Raw genomic sequence first — 19922 nt, 5'->3', positions numbered from 1 at the left:
CTGTCTGTCAAATAAATAAATAAAATATTTTAAAAAATAAAAGATACATTTATTTATTTTAGAGGGGGATTGAGAGAGATAGAGCGCGCACGCATGAGTCAGGGGTAGGAGGGGGTGGACAGAGGGAGAGGGAGGGAGAATCTCAAGCAGACTCCACGGTGAGTGTAGAACCCGACCCTGGGCTCCATCCCACACTCTGAGATCATGACCTGACCCCAAACCAAGAGTCGGACACTTAACTGCACCACCCAGGCACCTCGCAAAGATAAATTTTATCTGAATGATTGATCTGCGTGGCCGGGCAAACATCTGGTCACCAAACATCTCCTCTTCTGATTGCCCTGTGATTTACATTTCTTTCCTCTTAAGTCCCAGACCTCTAGCCCCTTCTCCTTAGTTCAGAAGGACATATACTTCATTTTGCCTGTCTTGGGAATTTCCATGGCTGTGTGGATTCCCTATAGGTATGCAATTAAATTTGATTTTCTCTTGTTAAGGTTTTATGTCAATTTGATTCTTAGTCCAGCTAGAAGGACTCAGGAAAGGGACAGGAGTGCTTGCTCCCTGCCATAGCTTCTCCACGAAAGCACTTTAGAGGGTAGCAAAATCATCCCTCAGCCTTCCGGTCCCTAAGTGCCAGTAGTGAGAAACCACCGCTGCTCACTCAGCCAGGCTCTCAACAAAACAGCTGAGCTGTGAATGCCCGAGCAGGCATTGTATGCAGTGGGATGGTGGTGGGCCTGGAGAGCAGGCCTGGGGACTGCAGCCGCCTCTCTCCTACTTACTGTTACTCCCCAATGAATGTGGGCTGCATTTTGAGAGAGCTTATGAATTACCCAGAGAAGCTGGAAATCTGTAGGTCCAAGTGTAATTCTTGATTTTTTAAAATGTGGGCAACTAGTTTAATTTTTTTTTTTTTAAACTGTAAGTCAGGGAAAATCAACAAGAAGAAGAACAAAACCCAAAACACCTCTGTGGGCTGCACGTGGCTTAGCATAGAGTTGCCCAGGACCTGGTGTGCCCCCTTTGATAGCTGTCACCAGAACTTACCTTAGATTGGTTGATTGGGTCTCTGCCTTAAGCCCCAGGCTTTAATTGGCTTGACTGCCGTCCTCTTTCTTCTAAACCATGCTCCTGGCTCACTGGACTCTGGGAAAAAGGGTCTACCCCCCAAAGCCCCAGCCTGTTTCCAGAGCCTCCAGCCTTCAAGCCTTATTGTTCCTCTTGGTGTGGGCATCTGTACCCAAGAGGGATGGCCAAGGGATGGCTGTTTGCAGAGTGGGGGCTGTGAAGAAATAACGGGAGTTCCCTGGGTCCCTAGAGGCAATTGCAAAGAGAAGGAGCAGGCCAGCCAGCCAGGGTCTATGCTTGTCCCTGGCACAGCAACTGTTTGGGGGTGGGCCTGCTTGTATGCCCAGTGTCGTGCGTGAGGTTGTCCAGTGTGCTGCCCTGGGCCAGGCGGCTCTGAGCATGCCTACAAGTAGCGGCCCCACTTTACAGATGAAGAAACCAAGGACAGTGCAGTAAGTTTCCACAGCTAGTGCGTGGCGGAGCTAGGATTGAAGCCACAGCATGTAAGAGAGGTCTGGCTGCCCGGCCAGCCCACTGTGGAATGGGCTCAGTCTCCGCAGCCCCCACTAGACGGCCAGCTCGCAGGGGTGTGGGGTGGCAAGGACCCCGAGGCCTCCGTCTGCCCGGCCTGGCCTCCGGGGCAGAGTACTCGAGGAGCGCCTGCTGGGGGGCTAAAGGAGGGCCGACCCCCTGCCAGGCCTCCCTCCGCCCCAGCCCCCGGCCCGCCCTGAGCAGGCGGGGACGGCGGTGCCTGGTAGCGGCGGATTTGGATGCGCCCCCCAGCCCCCACCTGGGGGTTTGGCGCCCGGGGACTTTATCTTGATTCCTTCGGACAGCCCAGCTCCTTCCCGGCATGCCCCGCTCGCAGGAGCCGCCCGCGAGTCCCGCGCCCGGACTTTGCTATCGGCGGGGGCCCGGCGGCCGGAGCGCCCCCGGATGCGTCCTGCGGCGGCGGCCTGAGGTGGGTGGGCCTCGCCGCGTCCCGGTACCGCGGGAGTCGGGGTGCTGGGCGCGTCGGGGGCGGGGGAGCCGGAGATCGGGGCTGATGACTGGGAGGTGGGGGGAGGGCGGCCGCCCCTTTGTTGGGGCCGCGGAGCCCGTGCGGCACAGCCGGGCGGCGGGAAAGTTGGGCAAAGTTGCAGCTGCGCGCGTGGGAGCCCTGCGAGCCCCGCGCCGGGCCCGGTGGGGGTCCCTTCCTCCGACCTGGGTGTCGGGGCGGCTGTTTTGGGTGGCAGGGGCTTGGGGCTATTTTATCCGGGTAGATTTAAAACTCCATGGAGAAGGGGGTGGGACACACGCACACACATCCTGGTGGATTTCGAATTCTGTGGCGGAGAAGGGGTGGGACACACACACACACTCCAAGAAATGAGACCTACCCAAGCTTATACAAAGAAGAAGAGACAAAAACTCATCCTGAAACACACACAAAAGAAGAAAAACACACAAAGACTCATAGGGACAAATCACGGAGTAAGGCAGCAAAAACTCAAAGAGCTCGTCATCTTCAGAGAAACACACTCAAGCGTCCGCAGGAAGAGAGGAAACAAAGCGGGTGGTCTTGGAGGCCCGTGGCGCAGAGGGAGGGGAAAGGGAAGACTGGGGAGGGGGTAACATGTCTAGAGGGGAAAATGGAGAGATACAGAGACAGAGACACAGAAATAAGAGAAGAAAGAAAAAGGCCTAAAGGAGGTAGCCCTTTAGGAGGGATGGTGTAGAGACACACATCTGGAGAACTTGAGCAGACACTGAGAATTACCTCCTGCCTCCTCCAACCCCCAGGGGAGATGCAGAAATGAAAGAGACAGACCCTAACCTTCTCACCCCGCGTTGAGCAAGTGAGTTTGAGATGGTAGAGCAGGTGCTCTGTGGAACCTTTGAGAAAGGCCTCCTGGGCACTTTGAGCCAACCAAGTTGGCATGCTGTCCACCCAGCAAACTCCTACTCATCCTTCAAAACCCAGATCAGATGTCACCTGCCCTGAAAAGCAGGCAGTTAGCCTGCAAGCACAGTTGCAAGCATGGTTGTCTCTAGTCTGTGTACCCTGCCATGTAGCATAGACACAGGGAGTTGAGGAGCCAGAGAAGAGGTTGACAAGCAAGCAGCAAACATTGGTCTACCTGTCTTCCTCTTTCTCCCTCCTCAAGGTTTGGGGTCCATGTCTGATTTATCTGCAGTCTTCAGAATCCTGCCTAGTGCTCGGTGCCTAGCAGATGACCAATAAATGCTTATTGAATGACAGTTGGGAACATTTGGACCCTCGGAGACATGTAGTGTAGAATAAGTCCATCGTCCTGGATTCCTAGATCAAAGCCCCTCTTTTGCAGGTGGAAAAATTAAAGCCCAGACAGGGAAAGAGACTTGCTCAAAGAAACAGAAGTAGGAACCTGCAATGAGTATATACTTTTCTTAGGTGCCCCATTCCTCTGCGGGAGTCCAACATAGGTGTGGAAGAACCTCCTGAGTGAAAACAGGCAGTAGGCAAAGAACACTTTAACACCATTTGTTAAGTTTCCAACACTGAAACTGACAGTCAAATCCCTTTCCAGAATTTTTAGAATCTTCTTCCCTTCTTAGAAAGGGAAAGGGAGGTGAATGCCCATCTCAATTTAAGTGGATGGGTTTCTACTTTCTGACTACAGAAACTTGGACAAATTACTTAACTTCCCCAAACCTTAGTTTTCTCAACTGTAAAATGGGGATATTAATACCTACCTCAGGGTTAACACACAAAGTGTCTGTCATGGTGGAGATTCTCAGAAATGCCATCCTGCCCTTCTTGGGAGAATATTCTCTCAGTGGAGCTCTGAAACAATAGTGCTCGTTAAAAGGTGTCCTTCTGTCCAGGCTATCCTGGTTTTAAAAGGCTATCCTGGTCCAGCAGGTGGCAAACTCTTAAACAAAAGGCAAATTTGGGGCAGGACATAAAATGCATTTTGATTCTGTTTAGGCCCTCAGGTCTCTGGAGTGGGCACCTGGCTCTCTGTGCCCCCCACCCCCAGCAGGTGACTTGGTCTCTGCAGGTGACTTGGGGGGACATGGCTCTTGCTGTACCCCCTCCCCCAGCAGGTAAGACCCCCACTGCCCCACTCTCTTTTGCTACTATGTTACCAAGGCTTCTTCTGCTCTTGTGTCTTCTAAGATTGAGCCCACACTGGGCATGTGACCGGGACGGAGGGAGCCGCCCAGAAAGCATGGAGACTGTGGTGATTGTCGCCATAGGCGTGCTGGCCACCATCTTCCTGGCCTCATTTGCAGCCTTGGTGGTAGTTTGCAGGCAGCGGTATTGCCGGCCTCGGGATCTGCTGCAGCGCTATGATTCCAAGTGAGTGCGCCCAGGGAGGGCAAGGAGGAGAGGTGGGCTCCTCCAGGGGCTCCAGCAACCAGAAAGGAAAGGGGCCCAAGAAGTTTGGCCCTGGGCAACTCCAGCTCAGTTTTTTTTTTTTTTTTAGATTTTTATTTTATTTATTTGACAGACAGAGATCACAAGTAGACAGAGAGGCAGGCAGAGAGAGAGGAAGGGAAGCAGGCTCCCTGCTTCACAGAGAGCCCGATGTGGGGCTCGATCCCAGGACCCTGGGTTCATGACCTGAGCCGAAGGCAGAGGCTTTAACCTGCTGAGCCACCCAGGCGCCCCTCCAGCTCAGTTTTTTGTCTCTAAAATGGTACTTGAAGGCTTCCTTTCCAAGAGAGAACTTAGAACTTCAGCAATGTCCCTGAGCAAAGGAGAAATTCCCTGAACGTGTTCACACAGCACAAAGATGTGGCCATCTCTCCAGAACTGGCCACTCTGCTTGGTCTATGAATAAGCCCAGTGTCTTTCCAACCAAACTCATAGGAGCAGAAATCCCATGCCTGAACTCCAGCCACACACGCAAGTGGCAAGGTACTGGATTTTGTGAAATCCCAGCATGGGACTGTCTCCTTCTTGGCACAGATTTCTTCCTGATGCCTTTTGTGTGCAAGAGAGTTTACGAGCAAGATCCTATTCTCCGTTTAGGGATGTTTTAATTGATAGGCCCCTAAGGAACCCTGGCAACTAACCCTTGGTTTCTCTTACCCCTCTACTGAATCCTATCAGCGTCTCTGTCCAGGGGTGAATAAGTTGTAAATGCCTGTTTATAGGACCCAGAAAAGCTCTGCTATCGTGAACGGAAGTCTATGTTTGTCAAGAACCTCATTGTAAAGTAGTTGTTGTTACTTCTCCTGTAGAATGAGGAGGGGGTGGGGTTATGCGGGCAGACCAGCGTCCTTCCAGTCCTTCCTGAGAGCAATTCTGCAGACCAGATAGGTTTGAGTAATAGGAACGTCAGCTTCTCCATATAAGGTAGGCTTAAAGGGGAAATAAGGTTTTTTTTGTTTTGCTTTGTTTGGTTATTTGTTTTTCTTAAGTAGCCTCCATGCTGGGCATGAGGGCCAACACAGGGCTTGAACTCACAATCTTAAGATCAAGACCTGAGCTGAGAGAAGAATCAGATGCATAACTGACTGAGCCCCCTGGGCTCCCCAAAGAGGAAATAAGTTTCAAAAGTATGTTATTCTGTGTGGAAGGAGCAGACCTAAGACGTCTCTATTTATGGCTGTGGCTCTGCTCGTCTCTTAGTGGCTCCTCTCATTCTGCTTCACTTTTCTTCTTTGCACCCCAGCCTGCCTCCTCGACCCACCTCCAGCCATGTGTCCTGCCCGCATCTGCAGTCCCACTAGGGTTAGGCCTGGATCTGGGACACGAGGTCAATGTCATCCTTACTAACTTCCTACATCCTGTTGGGGGATACATGGGTCTCGGTGAGGAGGGGGGTCAGCAACAGCCACCCATCCTGAAACCACTTTCCTGGGCTTTTCCTTCCAGGCCCATTGTGGACCTCATCGGTGCCATGGAAACACAGTCCGAGCCATCGGAGCTAGAGCTAGACGATGTGGTCATTACCAACCCTCACATCGAGGCCATTCTGGAGAACGAAGACTGGATTGAAGATGCCTCGTAAGGCCTTAGGGATCGTTTTGTTTGCTACACTCCCCTGAGGATGGCACACGGGGTCTCTGGGTGCCCCTTTCCGGCTTCCTTTGCCAAGCACTACTGGGTGTCCGGGAGCACTGTGCCCCCTGCTGCTCTTGTTGGGGGTGGGGATCAGATTATCGTATGACAGTGATTGTGCCCCTCCCCCTCCCCATTTCGTACACCTAAACACCGAGGCCCATAGATGTGTGGCAGAAGTTGCAAAGTGACCCTGACATGCCTGGGTTATCCCTGGGGTGAAGTTTGCACGCAGGCTTCGGGGATGAAGCCTTTGTCTTCAGGGTCCCTCAGGGACCTCTCCATCCAGCAGGAGACACGTGTATGCTGCTCCGAGCCCTTATCGTTCACTGGGCGGATGTGAGGGGCGCCTTATGGGCAGGACACTGGGCCAGTTACTACAGATACTGAACTGATGGGAGAGACAGAATTCTACAACACCCTATCTCCAAAGCGGGAGCGGGTCTCTGTGCGGTGCCATGGGCACACAGTGTTGGCGATCTCTAGAGCTGCCTGGGGTGGGGAGATGGAGGAGGCTTTCATGAAGGCTACCACAAATTAGGTGCCTTTTGACCTGGATCTTGAAAGATGAGATGGTCACCAGGCTGAGGATAAGGGGAAGGACACACGGGCTGGAGGGAGCAGTGTCAGAAGCTCAGAGTTCTAAGAATGACTTGACAGGTGAGCGCAACCTGGAAGAGGCAGCTGCGTGTGGGAGGGGGAAAGGGAAGGAAAGAAGGTGTCTCCTTATTTCGCTTGTGGACTTGTTCAGTTGAACCGGAGGCATTCCTAGGTGGTGTCTAGGTGGGTCTGAGCTAGATGGCTGGGCAGAGCTGGTCGTGGGAGCGAGGGGGACCTCGACAGAGAAGCACTGACAGATTCTTCTTGTCTCCCCAGGGGTCTCATGTCCCACTGCATTGCCATCTTGAAGGTAATACTTTTAATTTCCCATGACAGAAGCGGGGAGGGGGTGCGGGGGGCGGCGTGGGGGCGTGGTCATCAGAGTGCTGCGGTGCTCGGACTTGAAATGGGTCTTTCTAGGTAGGGCGCTGAATCCGTGCAAGAGGCTTTTTAAAAAAACAGGCCTGACACTTGGAATTTCTACTGTTTCTACTCCCACCTTAGCGTCCGTGACCCTTTCAAAGGTTTTGTTTTGCCTGGTCCTCCTGATACAGTGTTACCACGGGGCAATGATCTCCCCAGCCCCCCGGGCCCTTTCTTTCATTAACAAAGAGCTCAGCCCTTTGCTCAGCAAGTTGAGTTCCCTGTCTGGACTTCTCCACTTACTAGAACGTTCCTCACTGGCCCTCTCTGGCTGGGACAGTAGTCTGTCGAATGGGACAATCAGTGTTGGAAAATCCAAACCATGAGTACCTGAAGGTGGGTTGGGTTCCTTCTCATTCTTTTCACCTCTGCGATTGAGGGGGAAATTGCATCCAATTTGCATTTTGGCTAGGTTTTGTAGTTTGGGGTAATTTTACCCCAAATTTTTATAGCTTTAACATTTGTTTTTCAATTCTTGCCTGATAGAATAATAATAATAGTGAAATATTTGGCCAGTGGCAGATATCGTTGTGTTCTTCATCTCAGTAACTTGGAAAACCACACATTTATCTTTTTGTCCAGTAATTATTCAACATTTCCAGAAAGACAGCTTTATCGTTTCTTCAGTGTCACTCAGTACACCATATGAAAAAGCCTTTTGGGGTTCCTGGGTGGCTCAGTGGGTTGAGCGTCGGACTCTTGATCTCAGCTCAGGTCTTGATCTCAGAGTTGTGAGTTCAAGCCCAGCGTTGGGCTTAAAAATAATAAATAAATAAGCAAGCAAGCTAAAAAAGTCGTTCATCCCTCCTCTTCTTTAGCTGTCTCTCTTAGGGGACAAAGGAGTGCCTAGTAGGAAATTATTGTCACAGAGTCCAGGATTACTTAATTCTAAGAAGCTCTCTGGGTGTGGATATGGTTACAGATAGATGGGGCTAATGACTTGAGCAGTAATGCTGTATTCCACTCCTGTCTCCCAGCTAGGATGCGTGCTGGGGCTGGGTTTTGTAAATGAGGCCTGAGGTGGGGGATAAGGCAGCAGGGAGGACGCCTCCTGGATTGGAATCAATGGCCCATCCTGAGAGTCTCCCATCAAAAAAGCTGCCCTGGGATGGGACGTCTCTTTTGCTTGGCTGCCTGCCCTTGAGTCCCTGTGGCCGAGGCTCTCTCCTGGGTGGTCCTTGGCCTTTCTGCCCTCCTTTCCAGCTTCGAGTATGAGGCAGGTCATGGAACCTATTTGCCAGGGACACAAGTACATCAAGGAGGTGAGGAAGGGAGGTGGCCTTCCATCTTGGGGTGGCCAGCACTGTTGACGGATGACAATAAAGGCCTTGTGTCAGCTTCTTGCCTTTTCCCCACCTTTTTTTTTTTTTTTTAGCAAGAAACTTTTTTTTTTTAAGATTTTATTTATTTATTTGACAGAGATCACAAGTAGGCAGAGAGGCAGGCAGAGAGAGAGGGGGAAGCAGGCTCCCTGCTGGGCAGAGAGCCCAATGCGGGGCTCGATCCCAGGACCCTGAGATCATGACCCAAGCTGAAGGCAGAGGCTTTAACCCACTGAACTACCCAGGAGCCCCATTCCCTGCTTTTTTTGAAGCCCATTTCACCACCGTCCTCTTGACGGACGTACTAAGTGTCACCCTAGAAAGTCGTGGAACTCAGTGCCACTGTTGGTGGATGTACTTCAAGGGAACAGTTGCTCTTTGTACAGCGGTGCTTCTGAGGGTGCCCCATGGGAGAGGTTTAGCCTTCTGGAAGACTAAGCCGTGAGGTGACGGAATAGAGAGAAAATAGGGTTTTCCCTCGAAACAAGAAGGTGGAATTAGAACACATGATTTGTCTTAGACAGATTATTTCAGCTCAGACTTCTCTAAGTGGAAACCCTGACCCTGGTCTGAGGTTCCCACCCCACCCTCCTCACCCGGCCTTGTTCTCAGCTTCTGTCTCTCCCTCCTCTCGTCTCTGTGTGCTTTTGACCTCAACTTGCCCACTAGGTTACGGGGCCCTGGGGTATGAGATGGAACCCAAGATAGGGGTCATATTTGTTTGTGGGGGTGGCAGATGCTCTTAGGGGAGCCTGGGGCACCCCTCCTCACTTTTCTCCTCCCTGCTGTGTTAGATTTGTCACACTCTGACAGAAAAACTTGTTGCCATGACAATGGGCTCCGGGGCCAAGATGAAGACCTCAGCCAGTGTCAGTGACATCATCGTGGTGGCCAAGCGGATCAGCCCCAGGTGAGTGAGGTCCCACACTCCATGGGGTGAGGGTGAGGGGAGGTTAGAAGCTGAGATGGCCAGTGGGCCAGGCTCCTCAAAGAAACCACACAACATCTTTGGTTACTCATGTCCAGGACATTTACAGAGCATTCAGGAGGGTTTAGGTACTGAGAGACCAAGCTGGGTGGTCTCACATGGTTCCCCCCACCTCCCACAGGCCTCCTCCAGTCAGCTTTTTGGGGAACTTAGCATGCGACTAGTGTGCTTCTAGTCCATTCTGCAGATCCTACTGTGGCTGCTCCCATACGAGCTGGGGCTGCCTTCCTTCCCTCCCTCCCAGGCTCTGGGCCAGTAAGCACATTTCCCACTGGTGTCCACACCCCTCTATGCAGTGACCTGCGGGCCATGCCCCACCCTGCCCTATTTGTGCTGGAGACTAGTTTTGGGGACCCACTCCTTGCTACCTCCCTGTCACCCGCTGCCCTAATCATGGCCCAGGCAGTAGCCTCCAGGATTGGGTGGTGGTGGGGGACAGTGAAGCCATACTTCATTTCAGATCTCCCAAATTCCAGGCTGTCTGCAAAATCCCACGTGGGAGGCAGCCAGCAGGATTGCAGTCAACAACTACACCCCCTCATTTGGGCTTGACTTTGAGGAGAAATAGAAAGCCCTTTTCTTCCGCAGAAGGGTGGTACTGAGTTTGTGCTGCCATCTGGTGGCCGGTATGTGGATGTGCCGGAGTCGGGAGTTCTCCCTGCTCAGGATGTTCTCTTAATCAGCCGGGCCCCCTCCCTATCAGAGCGGTTCCTCCACATCCCTGGTGGGAATGAATGGTGGCATCCCTGTGAGTTCTGGGGGCTCTCAGTTTCCTGGTTGCATGGCCTCGGGTAGACCACGAAGAGCCAGCCCAAGGAAGGAATATGAAAGAGTTGGTGCCCTTGAACTCTGTCCCGGGAGTTCAGTGAGTTGAGAAAGTAGGAGGGAGAGAATCCGGGGGACGGACTCAGCCCAGAACAGTTGTTGGCTTTCTCTGGAGCTGTCCCGGCTGGGTGTGGTCACAGGACTTGTGTCAGCCCGGCCAGAAGGCGGTCCAGCCCAGGCTCTGGGCAGGCACCAGGCATTCCACTGGCCACCATTGTTGGTGGAGACCCTGTACTGCTCATCTCTGCTGGACCCTCGTCATGCTTCCCATGACGGTTGGCTCTGGTGCGAGAGGGCGGGTGTGGCGTTGTTCAGCAGGCATACCTAACCGGGCACACTCTGGCCCTCCTACCGAGTCCCTGGGACTACTTCTAGAATGCTCTGTGCCGTAATTCAGTCTGTGCTTGCTTTGTCTTTTTGCCTTTACACGTCTTTCTCCTTCTGGCCATTTTGTGTGTGTGTGTGTCCCCATTGTTTCTCTTGCTCCATTTACTCCACACAGCGTTTTGATAGCATATTAGTTTTGAGGTGAGTGGCTTCAGCTTCGAGACACTACAGAGAAAGGGGCCGGCAAAGACAGCAGCCCACAGTCCTCTGCATGTCCTCACCAGCCCCTCAGCCCTGAGACGAGAACATTGCAGACGTTTATTTTCAAAATCAAACATTGCATCATTATTTTTTCTTCCTATCAAGTGGTCCAGGAGCAAGGATTTAGATGAAAATCTTGAACCCTGCAAGTTGGAATGAATAGTAGTTCCTTTCTGAACTTGGTTTAAAAAAAAAAACCAAAACACCATGAATTGTACCATAATGGAAAGGAAATCCAATGAAGCAGTTTGGACCCAAATTAAACTTGTAGGGTTTTTTTTTTCCTCCTAGTTTTTTCCTAATGTTGCACTGTTTTTAAAAACACAATGGTAAGTACTTATAAAAGTCAAAACATTGCAGAAATAGATTATCTGGAAAGTGAAGGAACCCCTAATTTCATCCCATCCCAATCCCTGGAGGGGGCACTAGTGAATGGTCAGTGTTCCTGTGTGCTACCCGGGTCCTTTGTGTCATAGCGTTTGTCTACTTATTTTCATGCAAACGGATTGGTCAAACTTCATATAGCGTCCGGCAGCTTGCCTCTTAAATTTGTTAACGTATCTTGAACATCACCCCAGATGTGTGAACTTACACTTTCTAGACTATGGGGATTTGAAACCAGAAAACAAAACATTCTCTCACCTGGACCACAAGTCTTTCTGTTTAAATCTGTCTGAGAATACAAAAGCAGTTGGAGAAGGAGTCACCAAAGGTGGAGGCTTGAAGATCAGGAGACAAGAATCGGGACAAGGAGAGGGAAGAAGGCAGGACGGGGAAAAGAACAGAAGGAAAGTGAAGTTCTGAAAACATTTTGCCCCCCACACAGAGTGGACGATGTGGTGAGATCGATGTACCCTCCGCTGGACCCCAAGCTCCTGGAGGCACGGTGAGACGGGTGGACGGGCCATTGGGCTTCTCCTGCTGGAAGCTCCCCATTCCATCACATCTGTGAGGTTCAGTGTTTGGGTTGCTGGGAAGAGCGCTATTTTGCTGGGCTCCCAGAGCTCCCAGAGCCCAGTGCGGGCTTTGGGCACCATTCATTGCCGTGTGAATGGTGAGAGAGGCCCGTACTCTGCCTGAAACCTGGGATTAGGCAGAGCCAGTTTTAGATTTTGAATTTTTACACTTTAACATCTGGCCACGCTAAGACCTGTCTGCAACTTTCCTCCCTCCCACTTCCCTCATCGGCTGCCTCTGCTCTTTGGACCCTGGAAGCAGACACACCCCAGCCGTGAGTGCTGCCCAGCGGGTGGGTGGGGTAGGTGTGGAGCAGGGCCAGGGGAAGGAAAGGGAAAGCTCAAACTGTGTTCCCTTTCCTTGGGACAAAACCGGGACCCCTCCCCTCTCGAGATCTGCCCTCTAGTACACCAAGTACCCTTAGGCTTTTGAAATGATGTGCCCTCCGGATTCTTTTGTCTCTTGGATGTGTATGACCATTTCCTGGAGCTGTTGTGTGTGATGGTTGCCAGATAGACAGTGGCTCACACCCCGTGTCAGATTGCATTTTTTTAAAAAAAGATTTTATTTATTTGATGGAGAGAGACAGCGAGAGCAGGAACACAAGCAGGGGGACTGCTGGGCTCAAACCCAGAACCCTGGGACAATGACCTGTGCTGAAGACAGACGCTTAACAACTGAGCCACCCAGGCGTCCCTTCAGTTGGCTTTTCTGTCCTGCTCCTACTGCTGCCTAGCTGTGTCCACAGGCTGTGTCCACAGGCTGGAACTGTGTGATACATTCCCAAAGACATGCACACTCACTATATAAATGATATTCTACGGTGAATTTTCCAATACTGGGGGGGGGAAACCACTCCTCCTCAATTTGGTTTTCAATTAAATTTTGTTTTTCGAGCAGTGTAAACCCAGCTGGGGCCTTACTGATTCAAAATCCGTGAGGGATGCCCCAGGCAGGTGTATGCCTAGACTTCCCTGTCTGTAGTGGGCCGTGGTTGGAGATGTGCTCGTCTAATTGACCAGAACCGTACTGTCCTACAAAATCCTGACCTGGGAGATGTTCATAGGTGTGCTGCTGAAAATAGGCTCCCCAGTCTTAAATAAGTTAGCCAGCCATTCCCTGTTGTATTCTTTCCTGAGAGCTTTACCATGCATGTTCAAAGCCCAGAGGAAGCTTCAGTTAACCTTGCTGAAACCAGCCATTCTCAGATTTATTTGCACGTGGAACCATCTTTAAATTACCCCCCAGCCTCCTGGGGAAGGGCCTCCAGTTTGGAGCACACCAGACTAGTGTCTGCCTGCATGGGCTTTGGTGCCAAATCACTCCTTTCCTGGGGAAACTGATCCCGTTGCTTTTTCTAGGACAACTGCCCTGCTCCTGTCAGTCAGCCATCTGGTGCTGGTGACCAGGAATGCCTGCCACCTGACCGGGGGCCTGGATTGGATCGACCAGTCACTGTCAGCTGCTGAGGAGCACTTGGAAGTCCTTCGAGAAGCAGCCCTGGCTTCTGAGACAGATAAAGGCCTCCCAGCCCCTGAAGGTTTCCTGCAGGAACAGTCGGCCATTTAATGCCTGCTGCCGTCCCCGGGTGGCTCCTCGGATCCTGGGAGCCTCCCCTATCCCCTGCCCTGCACCTGCTGCCCGTAGTGTTAGGTGTTCTCTGAGGCTCTGTGTGTAGCTGCGGTCTCGGTTGCAATGGCCCGTGGCGGCTGGCGAGTGGCAGTCTAACACCACAGTTGGAGGAGACGACCGCCACCCTCTGTGCAGCAGAGCTTTAGAAACTGATGGAGTGGCCGCTTTATTGAGCTTACCTAGTGTTTTCAAGAGAATGGAGCCACCATCTAAAAATCACAAGGTTTCACGTTAAAATCAGAGTCTCTGGCTTCTCGTAGACAATCAGAGGATAAGGCAACTCTGACATGCATCAGAAGAAAATCAGCTGGAGCTCAGTAGGCGCTGTCTCTCTCCACGGGGCTGGTACTCCCTCGCCTGGGCTGGTTCATTTATTTGTAGCATCTGCCTGGGCCCCCGAGGCGTTCAGAGTCCCACCTTCCGTTAACCAGGTTTGGCTTTGAAAGTGAGCTTCACGGGGTTGATTCTTCCCCTTCTGTCCCTGTGCCTGCAATTCTACCTACCTACCACTAGGAGGACAGTAAACTTTCACTGAGATTTCCGTTGTGTAGTGGTTATTGAATTCAATATATGGGGTGCGGTGGGACGTATTTGAGAACCGAGGATGGAGGAAGACAGCCTAAGAATCCTGAGACTCTCTTGTGTGTATGACCCAAAAAGAGGCATTAAAGTCCCTTCAGAGTTTAGGCAGAAGTACCCCCATAGTAGTTTCCACATGAGCACTAACATCCATGAAGGATGTATTCCCCTTGTTTTTGGGGTCTCTTTGTTTTGCAAATATTGAAAGATGAGGGGCATTTTTATGATGGGAGACCTTTGCAGGACCCAGAATCACAACGGCATAATCTGGACGTACATCCAAATCGCACGATTGCCATCGTGAGCATATCAGAGAGACTGATGTACGTTCCTCTCTCTCAGGATCTTAGAGCCACCCTTGCTCTCGGAAGTGGACCCTGACTAGGGGGCTGCCTTGGTTCACATGCCGTGCTGTTTAGCATGTTCCGGTCCCATTGTCAGCTGATGTGTCAGTCTGATTCTAGAGACGCAGGAACCTATATTCCCAAGTCCAAGATGGGGGCCTTGTTTGTCACTGAAATGTGCCGTTGGGCACAGTCCGTTCTTTCCTGGAAAGCAGGATGCTTCTGACCATCACGTTGTATACCATTCCCATCAGGGAAATGGAGTCAGGAGCAGAAAGCTGGAGTTGGCTCGCATTGGACTGATGGATGGGTTCCTGATTACAGGGCACTTTATTGGATTGTCCCGTTCCCATCAGCTCTGACCACATGCTAAGTGTCACTAATTTTCTTGTCCTGCTGGTAAGCTGGGAATGGGTCATGTCCACAAAGCCACTTGCACTCTTCCATTTGTGGTCTCCACAAAAAGACATCCACAGTCCTCCTATTATTTTTTCCCTTTTCTTTCAAAACCGGCATTCCTAAGCAGATTAGAAACAATTTTCTGTTAAGGTTGCAACGGTTGCCACCATTGTAAGTGCCCCTGCCTTTTAACCTGGGTCTGAGCCCTAAGCCAGAGCGGCAGCTGCAGGTTTAGCATCTTAAACACCCTCCACCAGGCATGGCAGGTGGGGATGAAGTTTCCCAGCATCCCCGGAACCACACCTGGTGACACCTCTCTTCTAGGAGCCCAGGCCAGTTCCAGCACCTTCCCTAAGCCCTGGGTTACTGCAGGGAGAGGTTGCTGGACACCCAGGGAGTGCCTGCTAGACTGTAGGATCTCTGATTCCACTGCTGTGTAGTTTTTCTTTTTTCTCCAGTGCTGGACAAATAAGACGACTTTGGACAAGGTAGGTGTTAGTTGACGTAGAAGCACCATCTGGAGGGAGAGGCAACCCTACTTCTTGTGGCTCCTTTGGGAGTTGGCTGAAGTTAGCTTCCTCCTTAAGAGAGTCTGGTTGGTGAGCATGGGGGATCCAGCCAGATGTGGTTTCCCAGAGGAGGGACACATCCCAGGTCCCCAGTTCCCTAGCATCTTTGTTTATAGTGGCAGATCTTCTATGACGTGCAGCCCCCTCCGGCCCTGATTCAAATTTGGAATGAGGAAGGAATTACTCAGGGATAGAAATTGGGTGTGAAAAGAATAAGATCTTTGAAATCAAACAATTAGGTTCAAATTTGAACACTGTCATCTACTGTGTAAGCTTGGACAGGTTACTTAACTTCTCTGGTCCTTAGCTTTCTTATCTATAAAATCAAGGCTGCTTCCTACCTCACTGGGTTGGTATGTCAACAATGTGAAATGCCCAGTTATGCACCTGGTACTCATTAGCCAGTATTAATGCTTTTCTCCCTGAAGCCCCCTGCCTTGTCTTGAGGCAGGTGACCCAGAGGTAACACCTCAGTTACCATGACTCTGTCCAAGCAGGGGTCTCTGTTCCTAAACTCTGGAACTGAGTGGCCAAAGTTCTGGAATCACTGCCGTTGGAGAGTGGCCCAGCCCTGTCCCGGCCTTACCCCAAGTACATTTACACGAAGGTAGTCAGAACTCCTGGCCTCTTATCAGTGTTCCCAGGGTTGATTGCTCAAGCTCACATTCCTCCAGAGCACCGCCCAGGGAGCCTCCTCCAGCTTGTGGAATCTTCCAGGCAGAGCACATGTTCCTGGCATCCATCTCACCCTGACCTGCCTCATGCCAGAGTTCCTTCTCTCCAGAGACTGCTCTCTGTGCCCACCTGAGCCTGATCTTTAGAAAACGACTTCCAGGGAAACCTGCACGGCTCAGTCTATTAAGCGTTTACATTCAACTCAGGTCAGGATCCCAGGGTCCTGGGATTGAGCCCCACATCGGGCTCCTTGCTCAGCAGGGAGCCTGGTTCTCCCTCTGCCTGCCACTCCCCCCTGCTTGTGCTCTCTCTCTCTCTTTCTCTCTGACAAATAAAACAAACAAACCAGGGGTGCCTGGGTGGCTCAGTGGGTTAAAGCCTCTGCCTTCGGCTCAGGTCATGATCTCACAGTCCTGGGATCGAGCCCCACATTGGGCTCTCTGCTCAGCAGTGAGCCTGCTTCCTCCTCTCTCTCTGCCTGCCTCTCTGCCTACTTGTAATCTCTGTCTGTCAAATAAATAAATAAAAAATCTAAAAAAAAAAACAACAAACAAACAAACCAGAAATGACTTACTGCTCCAAGCCCCTGCATTGCTTTATGACCTGGGACAACTCTGGAAGGTGTCAAATGAAGCTTTTCCATCTCTTTCTTCCTTTCGTCCCTCTATCCTTCACTCCCATCTCATCCCTTCCCTGTCACCCCTCCCTCCCCCAAACATCCTGTTTGCTCACTCTGGGGGAAATGGGCTAGATGCTGGCGCTGTGAACAGAAGGCAACAGCCCTGCCCTTAGGAAGCAAGAGGGACCAATAAGCCATGGATTGAGCCTCAGCTGTGGCAGTGTGCTGGTGGGGGGTGCAGAGCAGGAGAGAGGGGAATCAGATAGGGAAGAGACCAGGGAGGAACAGTTGCCGCTGATGAGACCGTCAACGGACCGAGACGTGTTCTGGGTAGACTGGACAACACAGTAAAGGGCCAGGAGAGCATGGCTGATTTGAGAAATGCGGAGGCTGGGGTGTGGGATGGACAGGGGGTCAGACCATGGAGGACCCTATAGATATATTGAGGAGCAGACCTTTGAGCATAACCGTGACCATAGAAAGGCTTTAAGCGGGGGAGTGACTAGGTCAGATTTGCAATTTCAAAAGAGTCATTTACTTCATGCCCTATGACGTTAGGCTCCGGGACCCAGAAATTTGCCTGATATCACTCTGACTCTGAGTCTGAGGGGCTCGTGACTCAATCGTGGTAAAAAGCAGGATGGACAGCCAGTTAGGAAGGAGGGAGAGGCTGTAGGCATCAGAACAGAAAGTGCTGGAGGGTTCAAGCTGGGGAGGCTTCTGGTGGATATTGGTGATATCTCTGTCAGAAAAGCTGATGAGCAGAGTTGTAAGAATTCATGGCATAACTGGGTCCTTGCTGTTTCATCCCATCGGTGTTTTCATCATTCCTGTCTTACAGATAAGGAAACCATAGCTTAGGGAGATCAGTAACTTTCCTGGAGTTCGGAAGAGACAGAGCAGGAAGTTCTACTCCACTCCCCATCTTGATTTCTCAACCAACGACTTCTGCCTGCCTTGGGCCGGCGGGTGGGGAATCCTCAATGGGGAGTAGCAGATACCAGTGTCCATTTTCTTCTAGCTTTAATATTTTTCACTTAGAGAAAAATGATGGTTGTGACCCATAAATGAATTTCATGGCTCACTAATCAGTTACAACCCACAGGATGGTAGTACATGGGTACTAAAATGAGGACTGGGGCACGGGTGAGGGGCTCTCTCCATCCAACACGACTTCATTTGATCCGTTTTAAGTAAAGCGTGCATTTACCAGGGTAGTGGCAAAATTTTATGGGGCAAAATGGAATAATTAATTTATTACATGATTGATTAGTTCAAGAGTCATCTGTTGAACATCTCTGTGATACCGCAGTGAATAGAAATAGAATTCCTCTCCTGAGGCGCATACAGTCTAAGGTGGAAACATTTTTGATACAATGCGGTAAGTGCTAAGCAAGGAATGTGTGTAATGAGAGCACAGCACAGGGGCACCCAGCCTGGCTCAGGAGTTTCCCGCGATGGTGGAGATGTCTCAGAACTGTCAAGAAGCAGGCATTAGCAGCTGGGGCGCCTGGATGCCTCAGTGGGTTCAGTCTCTCTGCCTTCGGCTCGGGTCATGATCTCAGGGTCCTGTGATCAAGTACCGCATCAGGATCTCTGCTTGCCGGGGAGGCTGCTTCCCCCGCTCTCTCTGCCTGCCTCTCTGCCTACTTGTGATCTCTGTCCGATAAAAAAATAGTCTTTAAAAAAATATTTAAAAACAAAAAGAAGTAGGCATTAGCGGGGAGAAGGTTGGGTGAGTGGGAGAAGGTGAAGGTGGAGAGCGACAGGGGACCTCAGAAAGGCAGTGTGCAGCAGGATTTCCTTGCTGTCCTCAGGAGATCACTGCTGTTGGTGTCAGATGGGAGGTGGGGGACCTTGGGAGATAAGCCGGGAGAGCCAGGAGAAGACTAGAACCCGGATGTTTCCTCTAGGTGGTAGGGATTTATTGAAAGTTGAAACAGCTCTTATTTTTTCTTGGAGAACTACCAAGTGATCTCTGAGCCTTCCCCAGCCTTTGACGTTGTCCTGATTTGATAGGCGAACAATGGCTCTGTGTTGTGTTAATTTGCATTTCCCTGACTACTGGTGAAGTTAAACATTTTTCATGTGTTTATTAGCTATTTGCTTATTCATGTCGTTTGCCCACTTTTCTCCTGGGATTTTAATATTTTTTATCGACTTATATGAGCTCTTTATATGTCGAGGATAACAACCCTTTGTCATATTTATTGCATATATTTTCCCCAGCCTTGTCATTTGCCTTTTAGTTTTGTTTGGAATGGCTTCTGACGTCCAGAAGTTTTAAATTTGGTGTAGTCAAATGGATCGATTTTCTTTCCCTTAGTGATTTCTTCCATCGTTTTTATACTTAGAAAATCCTCTCTCATCCGGAGATCAAATAAATATCATTGAAATGTTTGAAGCAGCAGAGTGCCATGGGTAGGTGATTAATAATAATATTCACAGGTTAGATATAGTGGTAAAAAACCAAAATCAAACCAGGCAAAAAAACAAAGTGGAAGAAATCAAACTTGCCTTTATCCACCACAAGCCCAGCCCAAGGTTAAAGGTGAGAATGGTTAGGGATCAAAGAGATGGAGAAGAGGAAGGCAGGCAGAGTCTTGAAGCACTAACAGGATGTGGTCAGGTAGACAGGTGGGCGGGGATAGTAAAGAAAGTAAGCTACATGTGCCAAGGCAGGATAGGAAGGACTGTGGAATGCTTGGTGAGAATCTAAGATGAGAAGAAAACAGTGATGGGAGAGGGGATTGGAAAGAGAATCATAAAAAGTCAAGAAGGACCCTCAAATCTTGCTAAGACATGAGGACTTTATTCTGAGAACAACGGAGAGCCATTGCAGGTATAACCCAAACGATTCTTGGTGCCTCCGGGAACCAGTCACAGCAGAGAGTTTCATTTAAGTAGGCAGAGGCTGACAGAAGATAAATGATCACTGGAAGACCAATGACAAAATTCCATTGCCCCTTCCATTGTACCAGTGCAGGTGCTGGTCTGTACCCTCTGAGAGAAGAGCCTCTCTTCATCTGGACCAGATCGGGAGGAAGACACTACAATCTCTCATCCTTCTCTTTTCTTCTCTTCCTTGTTGCCAGGAAAGATCCTGGGATCTGGAGGGAGTCAGACCCTGGTGTGGATCCTGACTCTGCCGCTTCTTAACCCTTCCCCTTTCCCATCTGCCTGCCTCCGTTCCTTCTGCAAATTCCATCGGACACCTGTTACGTCTAAGCATTGTCGAAGTGCTGGGAACACAAAACAGACCAACCACATGACTGCTGCCCTAATGGAATTAGAGT

The 19922-nt window shown here is 50.6% G+C and overlaps 1 protein-coding gene across 1 annotated transcript; it reads left to right on the top strand.

The window, feature by feature from the left end:
• Positions 1–1912: 1912 nt before the first annotated feature.
• On the top strand, positions 1913–13982 carry TMEM98 (transmembrane protein 98). Its single transcript, XM_047708879.1, has 7 exons — positions 1913–2032; positions 4214–4396; positions 5921–6052; positions 6983–7016; positions 9246–9361; positions 11679–11738; positions 13171–13982. The coding sequence occupies exons 2-7, from the start codon at positions 4266–4268 to the stop codon at positions 13376–13378; spliced, it is 681 nt and encodes a 226-aa protein (XP_047564835.1). The 5' UTR covers positions 1913–2032; positions 4214–4265; the 3' UTR covers positions 13379–13982.
• The last annotated feature ends 5940 nt before the right edge of the window (positions 13983–19922 follow it).

The sequence above is a fragment of the Lutra lutra genome, chromosome 16, assembly GCF_902655055.1.
Source record: "Lutra lutra chromosome 16, mLutLut1.2, whole genome shotgun sequence".
In the NCBI taxonomy this organism is placed as follows: domain Eukaryota; kingdom Metazoa; phylum Chordata; class Mammalia; order Carnivora; family Mustelidae; genus Lutra; species Lutra lutra.
Note: the sequence above shows the minus strand (reverse complement) of the source record. Positions and strands in the feature narration are given on the sequence as shown.

Coding starts and splice junctions, on each gene's coding strand:
- TMEM98 (XM_047708879.1), top strand. CDS start 4,266: ATGGAGACTGTGGTGATTGTCGCCATAGGCGTGCTGGCCACCATCTTC. Junction 7,017..9,245: donor ACTGCATTGCCATCTTGAAG/GTAATACTTTTA, acceptor CTGCTGTGTTAG/ATTTGTCACACTCTGACAGA. Junction 9,362..11,678: donor GCCAAGCGGATCAGCCCCAG/GTGAGTGAGGTC, acceptor CCCCCCACACAG/AGTGGACGATGTGGTGAGAT.